The sequence below is a fragment of the Odontesthes bonariensis genome, chromosome 6 (assembly GCF_027942865.1).
Source record: "Odontesthes bonariensis isolate fOdoBon6 chromosome 6, fOdoBon6.hap1, whole genome shotgun sequence".
Lineage (NCBI taxonomy): Eukaryota > Metazoa > Chordata > Actinopteri > Atheriniformes > Atherinopsidae > Odontesthes > Odontesthes bonariensis.
This window is the reverse complement of record NC_134511.1, coordinates 38,024,091-38,044,775: the sequence shown is the minus strand read 5'-3', so window position 1 is coordinate 38,044,775 and position 20,685 is coordinate 38,024,091. Positions and strand designations below refer to the sequence as shown.

Sequence of the window (20,685 nt, the reverse complement as noted above, 5' to 3'; positions counted from 1 at the left end):
TCATCAAGGGAATCATTAAAGGATTTGGTGACATTTTGTCAAGTCTGTCTTGATAAGGATCTTGGCTTGAGATCACACCAGCCAGTGGAAACATTTTCATACACCAGCCTTTTTGTTAAACTATAACTGATTTTCATATGAACGAGACACCTCTGTAAAGTTGATTTTTTTTTGCTTATATTCTGCTTAGTTGTTTGGGCTATTTTGTTAACCAAATCTGTCCACAGACAACCCCTTAAACAGTACTAAAATCCACCTTTATGGTACTACATGCATCAGTAGGTGTCTCAAGGATCACATTTTGACTAAGAAGGTGAAAAAACACCAGCTTCACAATAATAACTACATATGGTTACGTAAGTTGATCATAAATAAATGTTAATTTAGCCAGTTTAGAACAACTGAGGTGCAGAACAATAGAGCTGAAAATTCCTTTGATTGTGACATACAACGTGCTGCAGCTCAAATACTTGAGGATAACTTTTCTCTCAAAACCCCCTGCAGTTAATCGCAGTGTGGACCTCAACTCTTAGGGAGAAAAACTGCTCTGCGCAAGCCATTTTTGGCTTAAATGTAAATGCATATGAAATTAAATGAGTACAATATAGTATGATATTCACACACAGATAATGGCTTTCAAAATTTTAACTTGTTTAATCTCATCGCTTTATACATTCTTTGTGAATAAATCTTAATAGACAAATATAAATGCAGATAATGAAAGCCTTCAGTTAGTACCAATACTGAGCAATCTTGGCATACAATAACGTCCTTTCAAGGTACTAGATATCATTAAGTTGAATGAAATAAAAGTGTTGTTCATATACGTAGAAACAGAAATATACACATGTGCAGGTGGACATACGGTGAACACCCACAGTCAACAACAACATCTTAAATGACCATAAAACCATTAATTCTTAACATTGTCGGCTTCGATACTTTTCACCACCTGCTTAAAAAGTATATTGGAGCACCCGAATGAAAGATCTGTGCTGTAGATTTATTATGGTCACATATACTATACCAACACTTAGAACACTTAATAGGCTTTACAGTTTTGAGTTTACACTAAATTTGAAGAGACAGAATGCAATCACACCCCTTCCATACATTTGTGTTCTGTTCTTTTAAGAGAAGATTAAGTCAGGACCAGATTGAAGACAAAATAAGTCTCTTTCTCATTCTTTTTTTTTCTACTATTCAATATTTACCTCATGCTCATTCCATTTCTCTCTGCAACAATTTCTTTTCTGTCAACCTGTGTTCTTTTAAAATTGTTTCTCATTTCTTCTTTCCATCCTCCAGTGCGAAAATCACAGAAGTCTTTGTAGTAGCTGTACTTTTTCAGTTTTATGTCTCAGTCAGTGCAGGAGTTCCTTTCAGACAATGGTCCTCCTGTCCTTTTCTGCCAAAGGGCCTTTGCAAAGCCATGGGTTCCATCACAGTGGTGGTCAGCCCGGACAATTCACCATATGAACAACAAACGTACAGCTGTAAAATCTAAATAATTTCCACCACACTTTCCCGCTACTTTTCCTCTTTCGTAAATGCCATTAATGTTACCTGTCAACAGAGTTTCAGCCTTCTTAATATTTGTCTCAGAAAATACACTTTCTGTGTTTTTGATAAGCTTGTGGGTGGATGACCTCCTTTTTTCTCCTCCTGGCGCTTCTACAAGGCATGCTGGGCCAGGATCAGAGCCAGAGTCAGGCTGGGAAGCAGAGCCCAGACGCTGGCACAGAGACAGTGAGAATGATCCCCGCTCAGGTCCAGGCCACTATCTCTTGGTTCAGGATACTGAGCAGATAGAAGGACACACAGAGGGAGAGAGACATGTAAAGGTTAGACATGACTCAGACACTTGTGCAGTTCTGCTCTGGCATTTTATAAGGGAAAAGAGATAATAGGAGGGAGGAAAAACAGTAGGGTACTGCAGGGTACAGTGGAAAAAAAAGTCAGAGTGAGAGGTTACATAACAGAGCCTCTTTAGCATGGACATTAAATGTTTGGTCAATCAAATGTTTTGATATGTTCAGCATATTTCAAATCTCTGCTGTTTAGTGTGCTCATTGCTTCTTTAACAAGTTGGCAACAAAGGAAAGCTTCTTGAGAGCTTGTATATCTTAAACTCTCTTACGGTTGTGCCAGCAAGCCTTTAAATTGTTTTTATAGACTTTATTTACACGAAATACACGAAACGATGCCAAACACACATTACTGAAACCAGCCCCAGCTGTGGATTTCTTTTCAATATTTCATAAGACATATCTAACAGCAAATAGAGGCTGAACTGTTTCTTCTCAAGCACAGGAGAGAAAGTAACTTTATCTATTGCATAAAAACTCCGAGTGCTCTTTACGAAGATGTTAACAATTGGAATAAGTACAGATAATAAATTCTATGGCCTCCAGAGTTTCACTGTTATATCCACACCACAATGAGCTTCATTATGTGCTGTTCCATAAAACTGTTAGCAATTTGAATACTTTTTCAATTTGCTCGGATTCTTGTAACTCCAAGCATAACCATTTGCCTTCAAGTTAAAGAAATGCCGCTCAATTTGCTGGGACACATTTTTCAGTGCAGCACTGCAATACTGAGCCACATCATAAGGAACATGAAACATTTCCTCCTCCTCCTCCACCTGCCCCTCACCTCATCTACACCAAAGCAACCTCTGCAGAGATTGCACTGGTCCATTTCCCTGTACACAGAAAAAAAGCATCTACTCGGATGTTATCTACCAGCGCCTCGTCTTTCACCACAACAAGATAACGCATAAATGAGAAAAAAAAATAATGAAGCAAGAAAATAGTGTTGTATTATATTAACAAGACCGAAACATTTTTCTTTTCCTGTGAAGGGAAAAGGGGAAGAAGGGAGAGTGAAGGAGAGAAAGGTGTTGTATCCAAAATAGCTGCTGTTATTATAGTACCCATATTAGTGTATTAACATTACACAAAGGAATGACTGAAATGACAGCTGCCAAAACAGAGGGATGTGTTTAAGGGCAGTGCTGGGTAACACAGCGCTGTGTAGCTTGACAATGCACCAAACACATCCACAACTAAAAGCCAATTAATTAGCAAGGGCAGTGATGTGTGGCAGCAGCCTGTTGACATGAGTCCAGCTCTCTCGCTGCAGCCAATATTCACAGATCCACACAGGCTTGTGAGAAGGTACACATGCACATACACATAAATGGGTGCCTAAAGCACAAACGCATACCTACAAATGCATAGACCGTGACAGAATACAACCAGTGTCAAAACATGCCCTCATCTCAGCGCACGCAGAGAGAGAGAGCGGTTGAAAACACTCAAATGTGCACATTTAAACTGTTCAGATCACACTTACAGTGAACTAACTTCTCATGTCGATATCAATCTTTATTATCAATCAGCACATTAGCAAAATTACAGTGAAACAGGGCTGCATGTCCCATGGCAAGTTATCGAGTAACCCTGAGTTATGAAACTTGTGTCCACAGTCAATTCTATTCAATTGAGCTGAAAATCAACAGTGACAGAGTTACATGGGAACACAGGCAACAGCAGCTTCTCACTGATTTTGGAGTTGCTTTGCGTCAAACTGTTAATGCATGTACAAATACAAGAATCTAAGCAGCTCCTCATTGGAAAGTTTGTCAAGAGTGAAGACGGTGACATTCAAATCTGGATTATAATTATAAAATTGTCTTGGAAATTAAGCAAAGAAAAGTTTACAATTTCTATCGTGAAACTCAACAAAACACATTAAGACAGTATCTAGGAAAACAACTGTCTTTCGCCATATAAAGAAAACAGAATGTAATGGCAACCCCTCTGACTCCGCACTAGCTGCTTTGCTCTGTATGTGAGGACATTTGGGATTACAGTCCAGTATGTTTCATAGATATGAACGTTCTATACCACACCTGAGTACAGCAAAAAGTTCTATGCATAAGGAGGAGGTGGACTCGGGTGTCAGAGGAACATTTTTTTCCTATTTTATGTTTCATATAACCATGGAAACACCTCATATTAACGTTTATTCGCCAATAGGTAATTAGTGTCTATCTTACCTTAAAATAGTTTTGCTGCTGAAATCCCCCAACCTTAAAATAAGAGCATGTTTATTGATACTGACTGATATCTGGCCTGTCGCCATGGTTTCAAGAATCACAAAATTCAAAAACCAACACAAGAAATCTAACATTTTTAATTCTGGTGATGGTTGGAAAGGATCAGCCGTGACAGTTAGCTGTTATTATATGAAGTGTACCACTGATGATGCGACTATTGTTGATAACTGATTTTGATCAAAGCAATAAAAACTAATAAGACGTAAAAGTCCAAATTGTGTGAACTTTGCTCCCTGTCTCTGGCACGAAATCAAACGGAGGAAGCAACATTTATGTTGTGGTAAAACTGGTAATATATATATATATATATATATATATATATATATATATATATATATATATATATATATGTATATATGCATATATATATATATGTATATATGCATATATATATAAGCCCATATGTTTACTCACTGAGCATGTCAAAGCCCACAATCACTGTGAGTGACATTTTGAATGATTATGCTTCTAAATTTGCTGAAAATGTGGTAAAGCGTATAATGGATCAGCATAATTTTAATGAACAGTCCCAGGCTGCCGATTATCCTTTACTCTGTCATGTGGTTAGCGTCTATCCATCCATCCCACACCTCGTATATTCTTTTACTCATATCGTTTGTAGTCATGTGTCCACACACACACAGAATGTGTTACTACGATACCCACGCTGGTCACCGTCAGATTTACAGCTTTGGACAGCCATTTTTCCTGCCAAGAGGACTCACGCCGTAACAACACTCCCCCAATTTATCTGCTGTAGAAGTTTGACAAGTTTTAATTGCCAGGCATAGTTGTCTGAGAACGCAGGGCCGCCCAAAATGTCCCTACGAGCTCCCTCTCTAATTATAAACTTCCTGCTTGAGTAATCACACGTCTTATTGTTTCCTAATTACCATTTTTACAATAAATTAAACACCATGCTGCAGTGAGACAGGCACTGAGCAGTGCATCAATACTGACACACACACATATACACACAAAACCTTTGGAGAAAGCATCATCTATTCTCTCCTTTCCAGCTTCCTGCTCCCAGTACCTTTCCCAAACACACACACTGTTATTGTTATCAGAGGTGCCTGTTCATTAATTCTCCTCTTTGCAACATTTTTAAGGTTTTAATTTGCTGTCTTCCCAACAATGAGAGTTTCAGCGTAAAGCACAATACTGAGTGTCTCGGGTGAAGTGTGACCATTTAATGGCTGTGATGTGGTACGTCTTAATGGAAGTCATTCAATCAACAAACATTCATAAACACTGCACGCTACTTGGATTTGGATCTGTAATAGTGACTAAAAAAATTACGTGAACAATAACAACAGCAGCAGAATGCTTCACAAAGCACTGTTTTATACCACGGTGTCTAATTAATCCAAACTGGATGACTGGGTCTTTTGCAAAGGTGAAAAAACATTACCAGTCATACACTTGAAGGTTTCACTGCAAATCTAAAATACATCTGTAAAACACAACAATACTTCATAGTGAGAACTAATCAGATCCAACTCAAGTATAAAAAAAAAGACAAGAAAAGAAAAAGCTCTTCTCGTCCCCAAGTGCAGAGTGAAATATTTCTTTTCCAGCCCAAAGGAGAGTGAGAGAGGGGGAATCTTCAGCGGACAATCTGTTGCTGTCGTCTTCACGTTTATTTGAGGAGAAAATTAAGTACAATCGCATTAGAATAAAAATATCCATACATTTATGCAGCACAGCAGTGTTTCTCTGCCTCAGACGGTGAACCTAGTTTCAGTTGAGTTCACTTCAAACTCTTTACAGTTGACAGCATTCAATAGAAAACAGGCCGTGGGCCAGTATTTTAGAACCTCTAATCCAGATTAAATCCCCCACCTCCCATTCCTTTCACTATTTCATTGTCATAAAGAGAAATATTATATTTCAACCACATGTCATCATCTTGGGTGCAGCATCTGTTTTGATGTGCCAAATGTTTAACAAGCATAGAGATGTGATATGAATGGTACAGCATGTTGAGCTTTAGGGTTTTGCAAAAGTGCAAAATCCCCCTTTGACGGATACAGAGCAGAGGAGTTGGGGGGTTGCAAATTTATGCAAAAAAGTTGCAGGAAAGGGATGGAAATGTATGGATATATTTAGGCTGTAACAGCAACAATAAAAAGAAAAATCACATTGTTTGAATTCTACACAATGAGGTGACCTATATATGATATCTTACTCTCAGAGATTAAGTACTATAATGCATCCCTTTGAGCCTACTTGATCCACAACCAAACAGTTAAAAATAACTAAACATGACATTTTGCATACAAATCTAACATTCATGATACCCCACACATTGAAACAAACACTGCTAAATTGTTACCAGGACAGAGGGATGGTCTGAGATGCCCATCGACCAATCAGACTCCGTTTTCGATGTTACTGAGGGGCTCGTGGTCGTCACATTTTTGTTCTGTGTGTTGTACATCCCATAACCAAAGGCCTGAATGGCATTTCCTGCAGGGACAGATAATAAAGACATTTGTTGTTGACTTCCATCCAAGCAAGAAGCCAGCTAGCAGACAGACAGCTCTAAGTCAACTTCTTGGTCCTCTGCCCAATCTTTGACAACCCAGGGAATGAGAGAGGCCAGAAGAGGAGACTGAAAAAGATATGAGTAAAAAGAGTATATATAGGCAGTCTTTTTGCATTGTCACTTGATTGTTATATGCAAAACTAATCACAAAAAGTAATCAGCGATTTGTTTGTGAAATTTGTCAGAAGGGAAATTGCTTAAGGTTTTACTGTCTTTCAAAGTACCAATATTACTTCATATTCAATATTGTGAACCATGCTCTCCTTTTAAATGACTTGCATTTTTATCTTGTTAATTTAGCAAGTAATTATCCTTCTATATGAAAATCCTGCAGAGACACAATGAACACCTTTATTAGATACAAACGACTTCAGTTAATGGTTTTGGCTCTTTCCAAAAACATTTTTATTTGCAACAGCTGTTCTGAAATTGAAACAAGCTGACAACATAGTGACATAATGTCCACACTTGAGACGATTAGTCCTAATTTATGTGCCAAGAAAGAACGGCAATAGAATCTCTTCAAAGTAACAAATAAATCAGTTCAAACAGAGGACAGCAGACTGTGAATTCAGATGAGTGGTTTTGTGAATCTGCGCCTGCAGATATACTGTATGCATGTGTGTCATTTTGTAAGTGTATGTGCAAGTCTGCTAAAAAGTGATAAATCCCTGTTCAGTCAGCTTTTCAGCTAGATATGGTAAAATAGGGGCTGAGTACCTTTTCATTGCTCATCCGTCTAAAACACGAGGCTTGTTTCTCTTTGTTCAGTCAGAGAGAAGGCAAGGCATGTAATTGCTTGGCAACCACCTCCATTATAAGGTCAGTGTGCAGAGATGACTTTGAATAGATTTATGTGACTGATCAAATTCAAAACATTCCTAAACAAAGGAGGAATGGCATTTCCCCACCACCACACAAAGGACCAAACCGGATTGCTGTGGAATGCACATGCATAATCCAATCGCCATACAGGCCTAGTACTCCTGATGCATGGTCTCATAGATTGTCTGTCAGATCCTCTGTCCACCTACACAGCCTATTATAAAAGGCACAGCAAAACATAGAAAAAGGTACTCTCAAATATAACACATTAAAGCACTCATAACGTTTTTTTAATTTTGGTACATGCTGAAAAAAATAAAAACACAGAAGAGACTCAAGCTCATCAGAAAAGCCTCAAAACTTCAATACCAGCAGTGGAAAGCTGGTGGAGAAGTGCTGAGACATGTGATGTTACCCATCTGTTTGTCAGGGTTGGCTAATGCAAGCTATTCCCCCACAGATTCTTTAAGATCGGGGCAATATAGTCATAAATCAAACTAGTTGGCTAGAGGGCCCCCACCCAGGATATTTGACTGCACCCAAATGTTCCACTGAGTGATTAGGTTCATTGCCGACAGCAGTTCATTTTTTTTTAATGACTCTGGACAAATTTTCCCTTAACCCCTGGGCATAGCCTTCATTGTCCTACCTGCAGGTGAAGTAAGATACGGAGGGGGAGGAAACAATAGGAAAAGACATTAAAACAGGAGAGAATTTGAGTTCATATATTTGAGTTAAAAATTTTAGCTGGAATGTTTTTGGTTGACTTCCCTACAGATTTTAGTAAAATATTAATTTCAGAAGAATTCTGACAGAAACTCATGAAGGAACATGGAGAGCAGTCTGGGGATTGTAAAAACAAAAAAAGGTCTAACATGGTTTTCACTTTCAAGTGCTTTATGGTTGTTGATCAATTATTTTGCTCACAGAGACAGAAATAATTAAAGTGGCAAGATATGAGTGTCACTTAGTTAGTTTGGTATAGGGGAACTAAAAAAAAATTGTATGTGTACGATCAAAATTCAAAGTCTTACGTCAGGATGAAATTGTTTACACATTTAAAGTGTTCTTGTAATCTAGAATGCAATTACATTTCTTTTAGATGAGGGGCCTGATCAAACTGGTAATGTGAGTGTGGAACATCATTTCTCTGATTGGCAGGATTCCTTTGCAATCCATTCATATCACAATTTCTCAACGACTATCTAATGTGGCAGTAAAGAGAAAGGAGCTGTGTCAAAAGCTCAAAAAGAAACTACTTAATTACTCTAAAACATTAATAGACTTGTGGAAAAAAAAGATTTCCAAGACAGTTTAAGTTCAAAGACATGGTTGTAGTTTGCTCGTGTGAAATCTCATGGCAGCAAACCATCTGTGGCTAAGGTAAGATGTGTGGGCAAGGCTTGTTTTTAAATGGAAACCCTATCCTGACATGCTAACATGGAGGTGGATCCTTCCTGCTGTGGGAATGTTTTTCAGCATGAACTGGTAAACTTAACCAAGAAACATTCATCTTGGATTCTTTGAAACAAACGGTTGCTTTGAAGATCAAGTTAATGCCATCACTGTATTAAACCAACACTGTCTCACATCAGAATGTGAAATAATTATGTAGGTCCACGACACAAGATGTATCAGTTTACAATAAAGGCCCAAAAATAGAAGAACAACTATCATTTTGGGCTACAAAATTGTTGTATGACTTCATCTGCCTTCATGCCATCATTATCTTTTACAAACTGTTACACGCTTACATTTATTTATTGCTACATTAAACTCTCGCCAGTGTAACATTGCGCAACTAGAACACGTTTCCTTAAACTTAGAAGGATGTTACACTGTGGGTTAGAGATAGAGATAACAAAAGAGGAAAAAATACGGTAGGACTTAGATATTGATAAATGCATGCTTTTCATGCTTTGGTTTTCATCATGTTGCCTGAATGCTCACCCATACAGTCTTTATTATGAAACTATTCCATTTTGAGTGTGTGGACAAACAAATCTATTGCACATTTTCTAATGAGACTAGGCTGGTTAATTGATGTTGACTATTGACTTCTTGGACATTAGCAAAAAGGCAAACCCTTGAGTCTCCTTAAAATGTAATATAACCATAAGAATGACATATTACTTGGCAATTTGTTGTCACTTTCATACTTTGAAATCATAAGACAGTTCAGTCCCAAGGAGAAATCAAGCTGACATATGTGTTTATCACAGCTCAAAAGCCGTGTAATTAGGGTCTAGAGTTCCCAATTAGGTGTTACTATTAAGAGCTTCCTCCAGGAGCGATAAGTAGAACCTGTCCTTGTCAAACCTCTGACGTCTAAAACCAACAGCCGACTAAGTGTGTTGTCTTATTGCCAAGATCTAAAGAGCGTCTAAAAAGCTTTGATGGTTGCGGTTGCTTACTGTACAAGGCTGGCAAGGGAAAAAACATTAAGAACATTTCCAAATGAATGATTCAAGTTTAAGCAAGACCAACCATAAAACATCTACCATAGATAGATAGATAGATAGATGGATACTTTATTAATCCTGAGGGAAATTTAAGCAATTTACCATATTCCAAATGTAAATAAAGATATTGAAAATATTCAGCAAGTCGATGCCAAAATCTGCAAACAATGCAATATGCCCACATATACTTAGAATAGTATTATGTCTGCTTATTGTTCTTAAATGATTGATTTAAGAAAAAGCACATTTTTATTGTAATGTTTATCTGCCTACATTTATTTGTAGGAATTATTTCATTGTTTCAAGTGTTTCATGTCCATTCTGTGTTCATACACATGATATCATGTTGAAGTAAACCAAAGTCTGGTTCAGGAGTTGTTCTAAGCCCGAATTTGAGTAACAGTTTTAATCATTTAAGGTATTTATATTGGGAGGTCTGACAGGCAAAAATTCCCAAAGTAGATTTTTCTGAAGTTTCTAAAGCTACTAGACATTCATCGGATGTCATAAAAGGGTTGAATATATATTGGACTGTACAGTGAGTTTGTGTTTTTGTGTATGTTCTCTCTCCAGGGGAAGTGGAAGTTTATCGCCTGTTCCCCTTGACTGCAGAGCAGAGATGCTGCATTTTCTGTTATTTTTCAACACGCCTCCTCAGCTCCCAGTCTCATCCTTCATACTGCAGACTCAGCTAAAATGGTAACCCAGCAATCTATTGAAATGGTCTGAAAGCATTATCCACACAATGGAACATGTTAAAGGCAATGGTGTCTTGTAGGGCTGATGACACTGCTCGCTATGCCATAATGAGGAGGGAGCTTTACTTTCGGGTGAAAAAAAGCACGAGGATATTTGAAGATGGCCCCTTTGCCATGTTGCACCATATGTGTTCCGCAATAGATGTACTAGTGATATGTATTTTACTCTAGCCATCCCTGTTATTCGGTTTCCACAAACATCTTGCTGAAGAGTTCAACAACATAGAAAAGCAGAATTTGACATTGGAGCATTAAAGTTGCATTAGACTGAAGTCCATGGCTCGTGCTGCTCTAGCATGTTAGAAAGAGTAACTACTGCATTACACACTTTTGCTTTCATCAATATTACATGACCATTGGACCCCTATCAGTTGCAAAACACATTTCAGATGTATGCAGAGTGTGCTTGTGTCAGGTTGGCTCACTTAGGCATGTGTTATTGGTGAAGTACCGCAGGAAGTTCAGACATTCCTCCTCTTGATTTCCACTGCCCTTGCAGGTGCACCATGGGGAAATAGTCGAATTGGTGAAGCTGCTGTCAACATAGTTGGGAGTCATTTCCGTTCCTGTAAGGGCATCCACACATAAACAGAGATACACACATTAGGACACACAGCTATTGGTCACTAATGGACAATAATGGGCTACATTTATTGTAAGCAGTATGTAAAATAGGCAACAAAATGTTAGTCACTGGAATGGATTCGCACTGTCTGAGTTTACAGGAATCATTCTGCAATTCTTTATTTATATGTAAAGAGGCCATTATGTTCTAAACGTTTTGCAAGGTAGTTGCTTTAGTAAGTGTATGCCCTGTTTGAACACAGCACTACTGTACCAAAAACATTGTACTTTTCAAACGTCTATCTCTGAGTCAATGCTATTACTAGGAGCCAGGAGTGTTAGATGTGCTTAGTGTCGCATTTTCCAGAGAAATCCAGGAAGCATTGTGGCATTTTATCACATCGTCCCACTTGATTAATAACACATGGTGAGGAGGCACTGACGGATACAGAAATACGGACACTTCAGGAAACATTAGTTACTTAGTTTTTACAAAATATATTGTGTGGATTTGAATTTACACATTTTTTTTAACCCTCCACAACATCACCTAGATGCTGCTGGCTGGGATTGGAAAATATGCACGCACCAGTCTGTGCACACTGTTTGCACAACATTTATTATGAGCAAACAGATGGTCGTCAAGTCTTTTAATTAAGTAAACACTCTCTCAGTGCCTCTATTCCCTAATTTATTTGTGGTACAGAACTAATGTCCAGTGTGCTGGTGGAGATATCAGGCCAGGAGGGAAAAAAACCCTGAGTCTAACTCTTTTGCCTTCTCCTCGGGATAAAAAATGTCTAGATTGCCGTCTCACTGCCTCTTTCTCTAGTCAACCATCACTCTTGATGTCGCCATGTATTTCCATTTCTAGAAAGACTTTGTTATTCTGAAAGAGCGTTTTAGTATAAATCCACCCATTTGAATCCCACCTTTTCTCCTGAACATTCGTATACAGATTAAAAATCCATCACAATGTCACTCAAAGCCCTGTACTGACCTATGAGTCTTGCATAAGAGGTCAAACAGGCTTGGTGATTGTCTTGATTGGGACAGGTGCTCATTGTGTGTGGAGTCATCCAGCAGTTTTCTATGTAATCAGCCAACCTGGACCTACAAACAGGGAAAGAGGGGCAGAGGCTTAGTTATAAACTGCAAATGCACAACAGATTAACACACACAGATTCATGCACAAATTCATTGCAACAGGTCAAACTGTTGGCACTATCTTTGAGTAAAGAGTTGCTGCCAGTTTCGACCAGCATCAAAGTATATGGAACATCTGTTCCCAGGCTGCTACAACAGGTGCTCTAAATAACAAACAATTCCTACTTATGCCTCACTACGAACAAGCTATTACCTCTCTTCTTAGCATGCCACATTATCCCAGTGGTGGTGCATTTGTGTATAAATAAGAGAGAATATCACATAGCTCTTTCAGCTATATAGCCACCATGCTTATCCAGGACATCTGAAATGCCTCCCAAAAGTCACTTTTTATCATAAAAAAAAACCAAGGGGACTGATAAAAACAGTTGGTTTTGTTTCAGTGTGCTTGTGATAGGAGCTTCAAATCTTTGGAGGCCCCTTGGATGGCATCGCTAATTCACTTAGGTGTATTGGGAGAAACGTGTGCAAAGTTGCCCTGTCTGTGCTGCTCACATCACAGCTGCCCTCTAAGTGAATCACAGTCACTGCACAGATTATGCTCTTCCTACATTTTCTCTGTCATGAGTCATTCACCCTGACCTGGTCTGACCGCTATTTTCAGACTGCAGTTCAAAGGGACTGTTTTGTACCGCAGGCTGTTTTTTCATGAATGAACACGAACAGGCACATACCTGTATGCAAACAGAGAAAGGTTTAGTGAGGGTAGTTGCTGGAGTTTGGCTGCTTGCTTGATATATTCCAAAAAATGACCTGAACAACTATTCACTCTTATGTTAGTTAAGAGAGCTGTCCTGTAGCATTCTCACCTTATCTTATCTTATCTTATCTTTTAAATCTTATATCCATTAAATTTTATATTTAATCTTATATTTATATTGTCTTATATAAAACCAGTTAGAGTTAGAAAAATACTATTATTGCTTGTTTCTCAAAATAATTTGGTTAGATATGGCTGGTGCAAAATTAATTCCCATTTACAGTCATTAGATTAAGATAAGTTAATATTTTCTTGGCTGTAGCGTTATAATAAACAGAAAGACACTGAAGTTGTTGGCCCTCTTATCTTTCAACTATCAATAAAACCTCTGAAAATGTCCAAAATATTTATTTTTTATTACATTATTTTCTCCTGTTCCCAAGTTTTGTAGTCAGTTAAAGTTTTTCATTTCACCAGAAATGGGAAGAGGGTGATCACAAGAGCTCCTCAAAAGAACAAATCCTAATGCCATGTCGACACTTGAGTCAGGCATGTTTTACCGCAAGAAGATTTTTCATTTGTCTGCTAATGCAGACACAGACAGCATTCTCTTTGCTCCTTTATTCCGTAAAGCTACCAGGTGAACATCCAATGTAAAACTTAAGGAAAAATGCACGATGAGTTTTCAAACTGGTGTTCTGCTCTGTACGGAAGCCCTAACAGGCAAGTGAGAAAAAAAAAACTCAGCTAATCCATTTTCTAAAGCTGGGCATACACTGTGCGATTTTTTCAATCGCGGTATTCAGCTGCTGCTCATACTGTACGAGTGAATCGCAAGGGATAAAACGTCACAGCTCACGATTCCTGTTCTCACACTGTACGACCCGATGGTCTGATGCGATCTGGCTGCTCACACTACACGACACGTCGGACTCGGTCGCCGGTCGCTGCCATGCTGTTCTGTTGTCTTCTTCTTCTTCTGTTGACAATTTTCTCTTCCGTACCTATGTTCGCGCATGTGTAGTGTGACAGGATGAGGTAAATCGGCTCGTGCAACTGCTTCAACTGTGCGAGAGCCTCACGAGGGGCGACCAGGATTTCAAAGAAGTTTGATTTTCATCCCATCAATCGGGAGGTGGTCGGAAGGGCTTAATCGTTTGTCGTTACCCCATGTATACTACACCAGGGGTCCCCAACCTTTTCAGCACCAAGGACCGGTTTGGTTCTGCAATTTGCTCCTGCGGCCCGGTCGGGGGGGGTTGGGGTTCATTTTTTTTTTGTACTTTATGTTCAACAGACATTACATTTAGCAGACGCTTTTACAAATTAGGATATGATGACAGACAGACAGTCATCATTGAAAAAAATAAACGTGCACAATCGGCCTCCTATAATGCAATCTATGCAGTTTCCAAGTATAGAATCTAGTGAGTGAAATGAAAGAATTCCCGATTTCCATGTTTTTTTTTTTTTCTCCCCCAATCTCACGCCCGGTTTGGAATGTCTCGCGGACGATTGAGCCAAAACTCGGCCCGATCTCCAAAATAGTCGCACGAGTGAAAATCTTGTCGACATCGGGCCAAAAATCGCACAGTGTATGCCCAGCTTAAGACCAATGCTACATAGCACATTTGTGACTCCAGGTAAAAAAGGAAAAAAAAAATATATAGAACAGAATAATCAAGTAATTAAACAGTTCAAAGACCCTTTATTAAATTATGCATTAATTATCTGTGAATCAATTTTATTTTAATTTTTATTCTATTTAAGAAAAAAAAACTACATCGAGCTGAGAAGATTATATTCCTCACTGTTTTCTATACCATCATAAAAGTAAAAACAAATATGTATATTATCTGACCTTTAGATAAGCAGTTGTCCCAATTGCGTATGTAATGAACACCTCATAATAAATTACTTTAAAAAGAGATCTAGAAATGCATGTGCATGAAAGAATTATGCTGAATAAGCTTTAAGATGTATTTATATGTGCATATTTGACTCATTAACAAAACTGTAAAAGATTGGCAAAGATTAGAGTTATTGCCTATTCATTTACTGAATTAATCACATATTAATATATTGGTATATTGGTGTATATATTGGTAAGAATATTTGATGCATCAACATCATAGTATTCAAAAGACTCATATCTAAAAAAGACAACTACAAAGTGCTGACGGTGCACACCACTGCATATTAAAGAAGCCTAAAAAGGTGGAATAATAATGTCACAGAAATTTGCATAATACCTTGTATTTAAAAATGCATGGTATCACAGTGGCACCGTTGGATCACTTATTCATCATTTTCTACCTTTTTCATGAGCTTTCAAAGTAATTGGATTAGATGAGATGCATTGTAATGATACCAAGCCTAAACCTGCATGTTTATCAGCTAGCAAATACTCTGTGGCTTCCATGGGAGGGACATTGTCATGTAGGACCCTATAGAGAAGAATACATGCACCCTGTCATTGAGAAGGTTTAGCACAATTTGCTGCTTTACTGCATCTTAAGTCTGCAGATAAGAACACTGGAGGCGAATAAGGCGTGATGCAATAACAATCTCTCTGTTGGAGTTTTTCTTTCTGTTTTATTGACTATGGCAGAAATGCAGCCAGAGTGGTGTGATGGGCTTGGACCTCCAGCAGTAAACTCCACTCAGATATACTTCATGACTTCATCCCCATTCACCCTCCTTACAGATCTCCCAGAGCCCCTTGGCACGACAAGTTTCTAACATCACATGTAAAACTGTAAAACTATCCTTCTCAGCATATGCTCTCTTGACTTCAAGCCCTTTCTCATTCATTTCCATTCAGAGTGAAAAACAGGTATTTGTAACCTAAATCATGCATCAGATGACAAAAAAGAAGCGGAAGGGAAAAGCACAACTCTGCTGAGCCTAAACAGAGCAACATTTGGAAGCACCTTTTCCATTTTTATATTTCTGATGGGAATAGGGAATGTGAATGTCAGATTTCTCTTGGAATAGAATAGACCACAGAGGATTTAAAGAAACGGAACACTCACAACTTTCTTTTCAGTAGTGGGCTTTTTCAGACAATGATGGCTTAAAAACAGTAATCTAAACTTTAGAGAGGTGTCCTGAGTGTTCAGACAATGGTTTGCCAACACCAGTATGTAGCACATTTCATGGCTTCTACGGACTTTCCATTATATCTCTGAAAAGCGCCTTGCGTTGTTGAAATTACAGGCTGTCTAGCTCAACAGAGTTTTATGGTCATTTCAGCCACTCAGCCCCCAGGGAAGTGGCAGAGGAGCCCCCACAGAGGTAGACTTCTTTCAACCAACCTGACACTTTAAACACAGTCATTCGGGTGAGCGTTGAGTGCCTGTCCATCCAGTTTGGCAGTAATAGAAAACTAATGGCTTTTCATAAAGATTCCTATTCCTATCACTTGGCCATGACAAACAATGTGACTTAAATCAGATGAATGTCGGTCTTAGAGACCACTTCCTCATGAAGGAAGCGAAGCAGAAAGAAAAATTGTTATCAGCCGAAATAGTTCATTGAGATCCTCTTCTGGTTCTATCTGACTCTTCTCCTCTGTGCTCTTGCAACAAATATGAGTTCTTCTGCAGATGATAATTTCTGTTAAATGTGAAATTGCAGCTGCTCTCTCTTATCATTTTCTTCAGTGTTCAGCCTTAAAAGGCTTAGGAAACCATATCTCTTACTCATCTACAGTAGGCATAACGATAACTCTGAAACAATAGCTGCCACCATTATGGCAGATGAGTGCAGCGAATGAGAGAAACAACAACCCTCCTCCAACATCCCAAAAACTATTACAAAAAACTTTCCTGCGAACAACCTTCATTGTCGTTTGCTTGTGTTCCCTACACCTGCATTTCTGCGGATGACCCTAGGACAGCCCCTCTGGTCAGAGGTGATCATCTGTTTTACCCACAGCTATTTCCTCTTAAATGTGTCAGAAGAGACACTTGCCTTTTTTGGCATTACTGTACTCATTGGGATTCCCAGTCAATACTCTTAAAGGGCAATGTGGACAGATGGCATTCAGTCAAAAAACAAGGCGCTTTAGCTTCAGTCACATGGCACCACCTTTTACCCCCTTACACAGCGGAGAATTGAAACCAACAATGGATGGTGACACAGCCTGCACTTTGCTATTGATGTGAAAATCCAAAATAAAAACAAGCAACAACTTGCGCTTTCCCCTCACTGAGCTAGTTTTTCTTTCACTTTGAAAGACTTACTTTTCAGTGATCAACATTTTCCTTGTTTGATATAAAAAGATTCAGTGAACATTTCGAAAATATCACTAGGATGAATGCTACAGGGTTTCTACGGCCAGTTTGGTCAAGGCTGAGTGGTGTATTCAAGGTTATTTAGATGTTTCTAGATACTATCTGAATAAGACAAGCAGAAATCAGCAAGGAAAAATGGAAAACAAATCAATAATATTTTTTGAAAAAATAAGAAATTTGCATGAGATTTCAGTATAAGTTCAGTATTAAAATCATAATCACATGAGAATAAAAAAAATGGTGCAAAGTTTACTTGCTGCACCTTTCACTGAGACATTGTAAGCACATTGAAAAAGTTCACAGTAAGAATAATATGAAATGAAGGAGGAGGCCCTAATTGACACATTCATAAGCACACATCTACCATTCCGTAGACAAGTCTGAGGGCCTTTTGATAATGTTTGCATTAATAATAGATACAGGTCCATTGAAAGAGGAGATGGTGAAGGAAAGGATAAGGCCTAGTCAGTAATGACTGTAGTTTTCCGTGATGCTACATCCCCTTAGAGATTATTGTTAGGAAAGAAAATGGGTATATATTAATCCATCTATTGGAATTAAATGCGCAACCCTTTCCAGCACATGCCCCATCCTTCTCAGTACCTCTCGTTCACTCTTCCTCTTTTTTTCCTTTCACCACTTATGCTGCTCTCATGTGTAGCCAGCAAGCTAAGCACGTCTCTGCTGAAGCCAATGCCTGATTAAAGCCACACACTGCAGCAAACTGTACTATGTATGAGGAAAAGGTCATCAATTGATACATGCTTTGCTTGCAAAACTAGAGCTTAACACTATCAGAAAAGACACACTTTGATAGCTTGTAATGTAACCAGTGAAAAAGAAACTGTCCTGGTGCTGCCTCGAGCAGTCCTTTAAAGGTGACTAAGGAAAATCCCATGTTCGCCTCTTTCATTTTTTAGCACTATTTTGAGTCTTGAGACCCTGAGAATGGGAACAACTGCATAGAAAGATAGTTTTACCATAGTTTGCAAAACAGTTTTACTTTAATTCTTTTACATGGTGTTTGAGAGTTAAGTACTGGTTTTAACTCCAAAAAGGAGTTGGAATTAAGTTTAAATCTGCACTTATGCAAAAATATTCATAAATCAATAACGTATCAAATGATAATAGGATTAAATGAGACTTCACATCCTCTTTCCATAGTTTTATCCTATGTCTATCAGAAAGCTGGTTTGATATACACTCAACACACAAGGCCGAGTTGGGAACCGGCTGATTAGTGAGTTCAATCAACACTGGATCAATAACTTTGAGTGTGTGAGTAATAAATGAAATAAACAAATTAAGCTAAAATAAATCAACAATGAAATAAATAAATGCATGAAACTACAATTTTAATAATCAACCATAGCATTGGATGAATAAAGAGCAGGGCCGGCACTTTAATCTGGTTTTGTTTAGGAATATGAATGAGAGCCATTGCAGACCATAACATTTATCTGCAGAAAGTACTCTGCCCGTTAACGCGATTACATTTTATTCAAGGTAGTCCACCCATTCATCATTTGCCTAATTGGAATTTTCCCTAAAGAGTGATAAAGCTGGAATCCCTCATTATGTTTATATATTGAAATATGTTTATGTTTCTGCATTTAGCAGACACTTTTATCCAAAGCAACTTACAAATGAGGATATAACATCAAAGCTAACAATAAGCTACGTAGGAGGAAACCACTAGTAAGACTCTGTCAGAGGTGACAGGGGTGACGGTGTAGAGATAGAGTGCAGACATAGAGGGAAGTACAGAAAGATAAAGTGCAGAAGAGGGAGTAGGGAAGTACAGGGTAAGTGCTAGGAGAGCAGATGCTCTCTGAAGAGCTGGGTCTTCAAGAGTTTCTTGAAGATAGACAGACAGATGGAATTGTTCTGGTAGCGCTCGGTAGGTCATTCCACCATCGTGGAACGACACATGCAAAGAGTCTGGATTGTCTTGAGCGTGGTGTAGGCACTGCTAGACGACAATCCTGACCGGACCGGAGTGATCGAGTTGTAACATAAACCTTTGCGAGAGCATTAAAGTAGGTGGGAGCCGTTCCATTAAGGACTTTGTAGGCTAACCTACAAAGTGACTTGAATTTGATGCTGGCAGCTAAGGTAGCCAGTGGAGTTCAACAAACAGAGGGGTGACGTGTGCTCTTTTTGGCCAATCGAAGGCCATCAAAGATATATTCATCTGGCTTTAAAATTACGGAGAAAAAATGCAGGTGAACAGGACTGAAGACGAGGATATGGATCAAGTAGAATATTTGTGGACCTTTTGACTGATTGTAAAGTCAAAACCGACCCAGGCATGATTGAGGTGATTTGCAGTTTAATCTTGCTCCACAGAATTAATTGTTATATTTCAATGTGGGTTAATATTTTTACATGAAATCGCGTAACAAATGACGCAATTTAAAATATAGGTGTATGGGCTTAAATTCATAAAAAGAATGGGAACGTGATCATTCTGTGTTGGCTGTAAATCAGAGGAGGTTGAAGCTGTGGTTGATTCTTGTACTAAAACATGTTTATATACTCCAGACGTTTACTTTAATGCTCTGTAGTACAACTAAAAGGAAAAACACAACATTACAACAGCAGCATTTTCATCAGTGTTATGTTATTGAGCAGAGATTTAACTGTAAGTTCTAACCTTATTGTTGTTGTCCCTGCCTGAGAGATGGACAGTTAGCCACGCCAGACTAACATGGAAATTAGTTCTTCTCAGTTTTTTCAAAAAAATCTTGGATATATGCAGCATTTCAAAAAGTTCTCTGATATTTTGCAAATCATGGCCCTATAATTAATATGATGCAGTCACGTTCCACATGCATTGATTTGACACATGCGCCACACAAGTCCTCCAAAAAGGTAAATACTGTTGTAAAAAATAAAAGTACCATTTGTTACTAGAACATTTTGTTCTTTTCTTTTTGTGAGCATGTTTTTTCATCACATGTAATCACAAGTGTATATACATGGCTGTGCAGGGCTCAGACAGAGGTTTGTTTTTATGACAGTGGCATTAGATCCACCTACTGCAGAGGTAGCCAAAAAGACAAAATTGCCAGATTCTCTAGTGATGCTTTTAACTCTCATACATACTGCACAGCTATGTGCATATATGGATTCAGTGCGTAATTTACGAAATAAGCTCTAGTTATACACTCATATCTCTTGTGTCACTATTTCTATACACAATAAAGTAGTTCATTTCCCAAGAAATCTACA

The 20,685-nt window shown here is 38.4% G+C and overlaps 1 protein-coding gene across 1 annotated transcript in view; it reads right to left on the bottom strand.

The window, feature by feature from the left end:
- Positions 1 to 634: 634 nt before the first annotated feature.
- LOC142382636 (GDNF family receptor alpha-2-like) overlaps positions 635 to 20,685 on the bottom strand; it is a 62,485-nt gene continuing 42,434 nt past the window's right edge. The window contains exons 5-8 of the mRNA XM_075468714.1: positions 12,287 to 12,399; positions 11,148 to 11,288; positions 6,465 to 6,598; positions 635 to 1,800 (exon numbers count right to left, since the gene is read on the bottom strand). Coding sequence (XP_075324829.1) covers positions 1,675 to 1,800; positions 6,465 to 6,598; positions 11,148 to 11,288; positions 12,287 to 12,399 — 514 coding nt within the window. The 3' untranslated portion in view covers positions 635 to 1,674. The remainder of the gene's footprint in view (positions 1,801 to 6,464; positions 6,599 to 11,147; positions 11,289 to 12,286; positions 12,400 to 20,685) is intronic.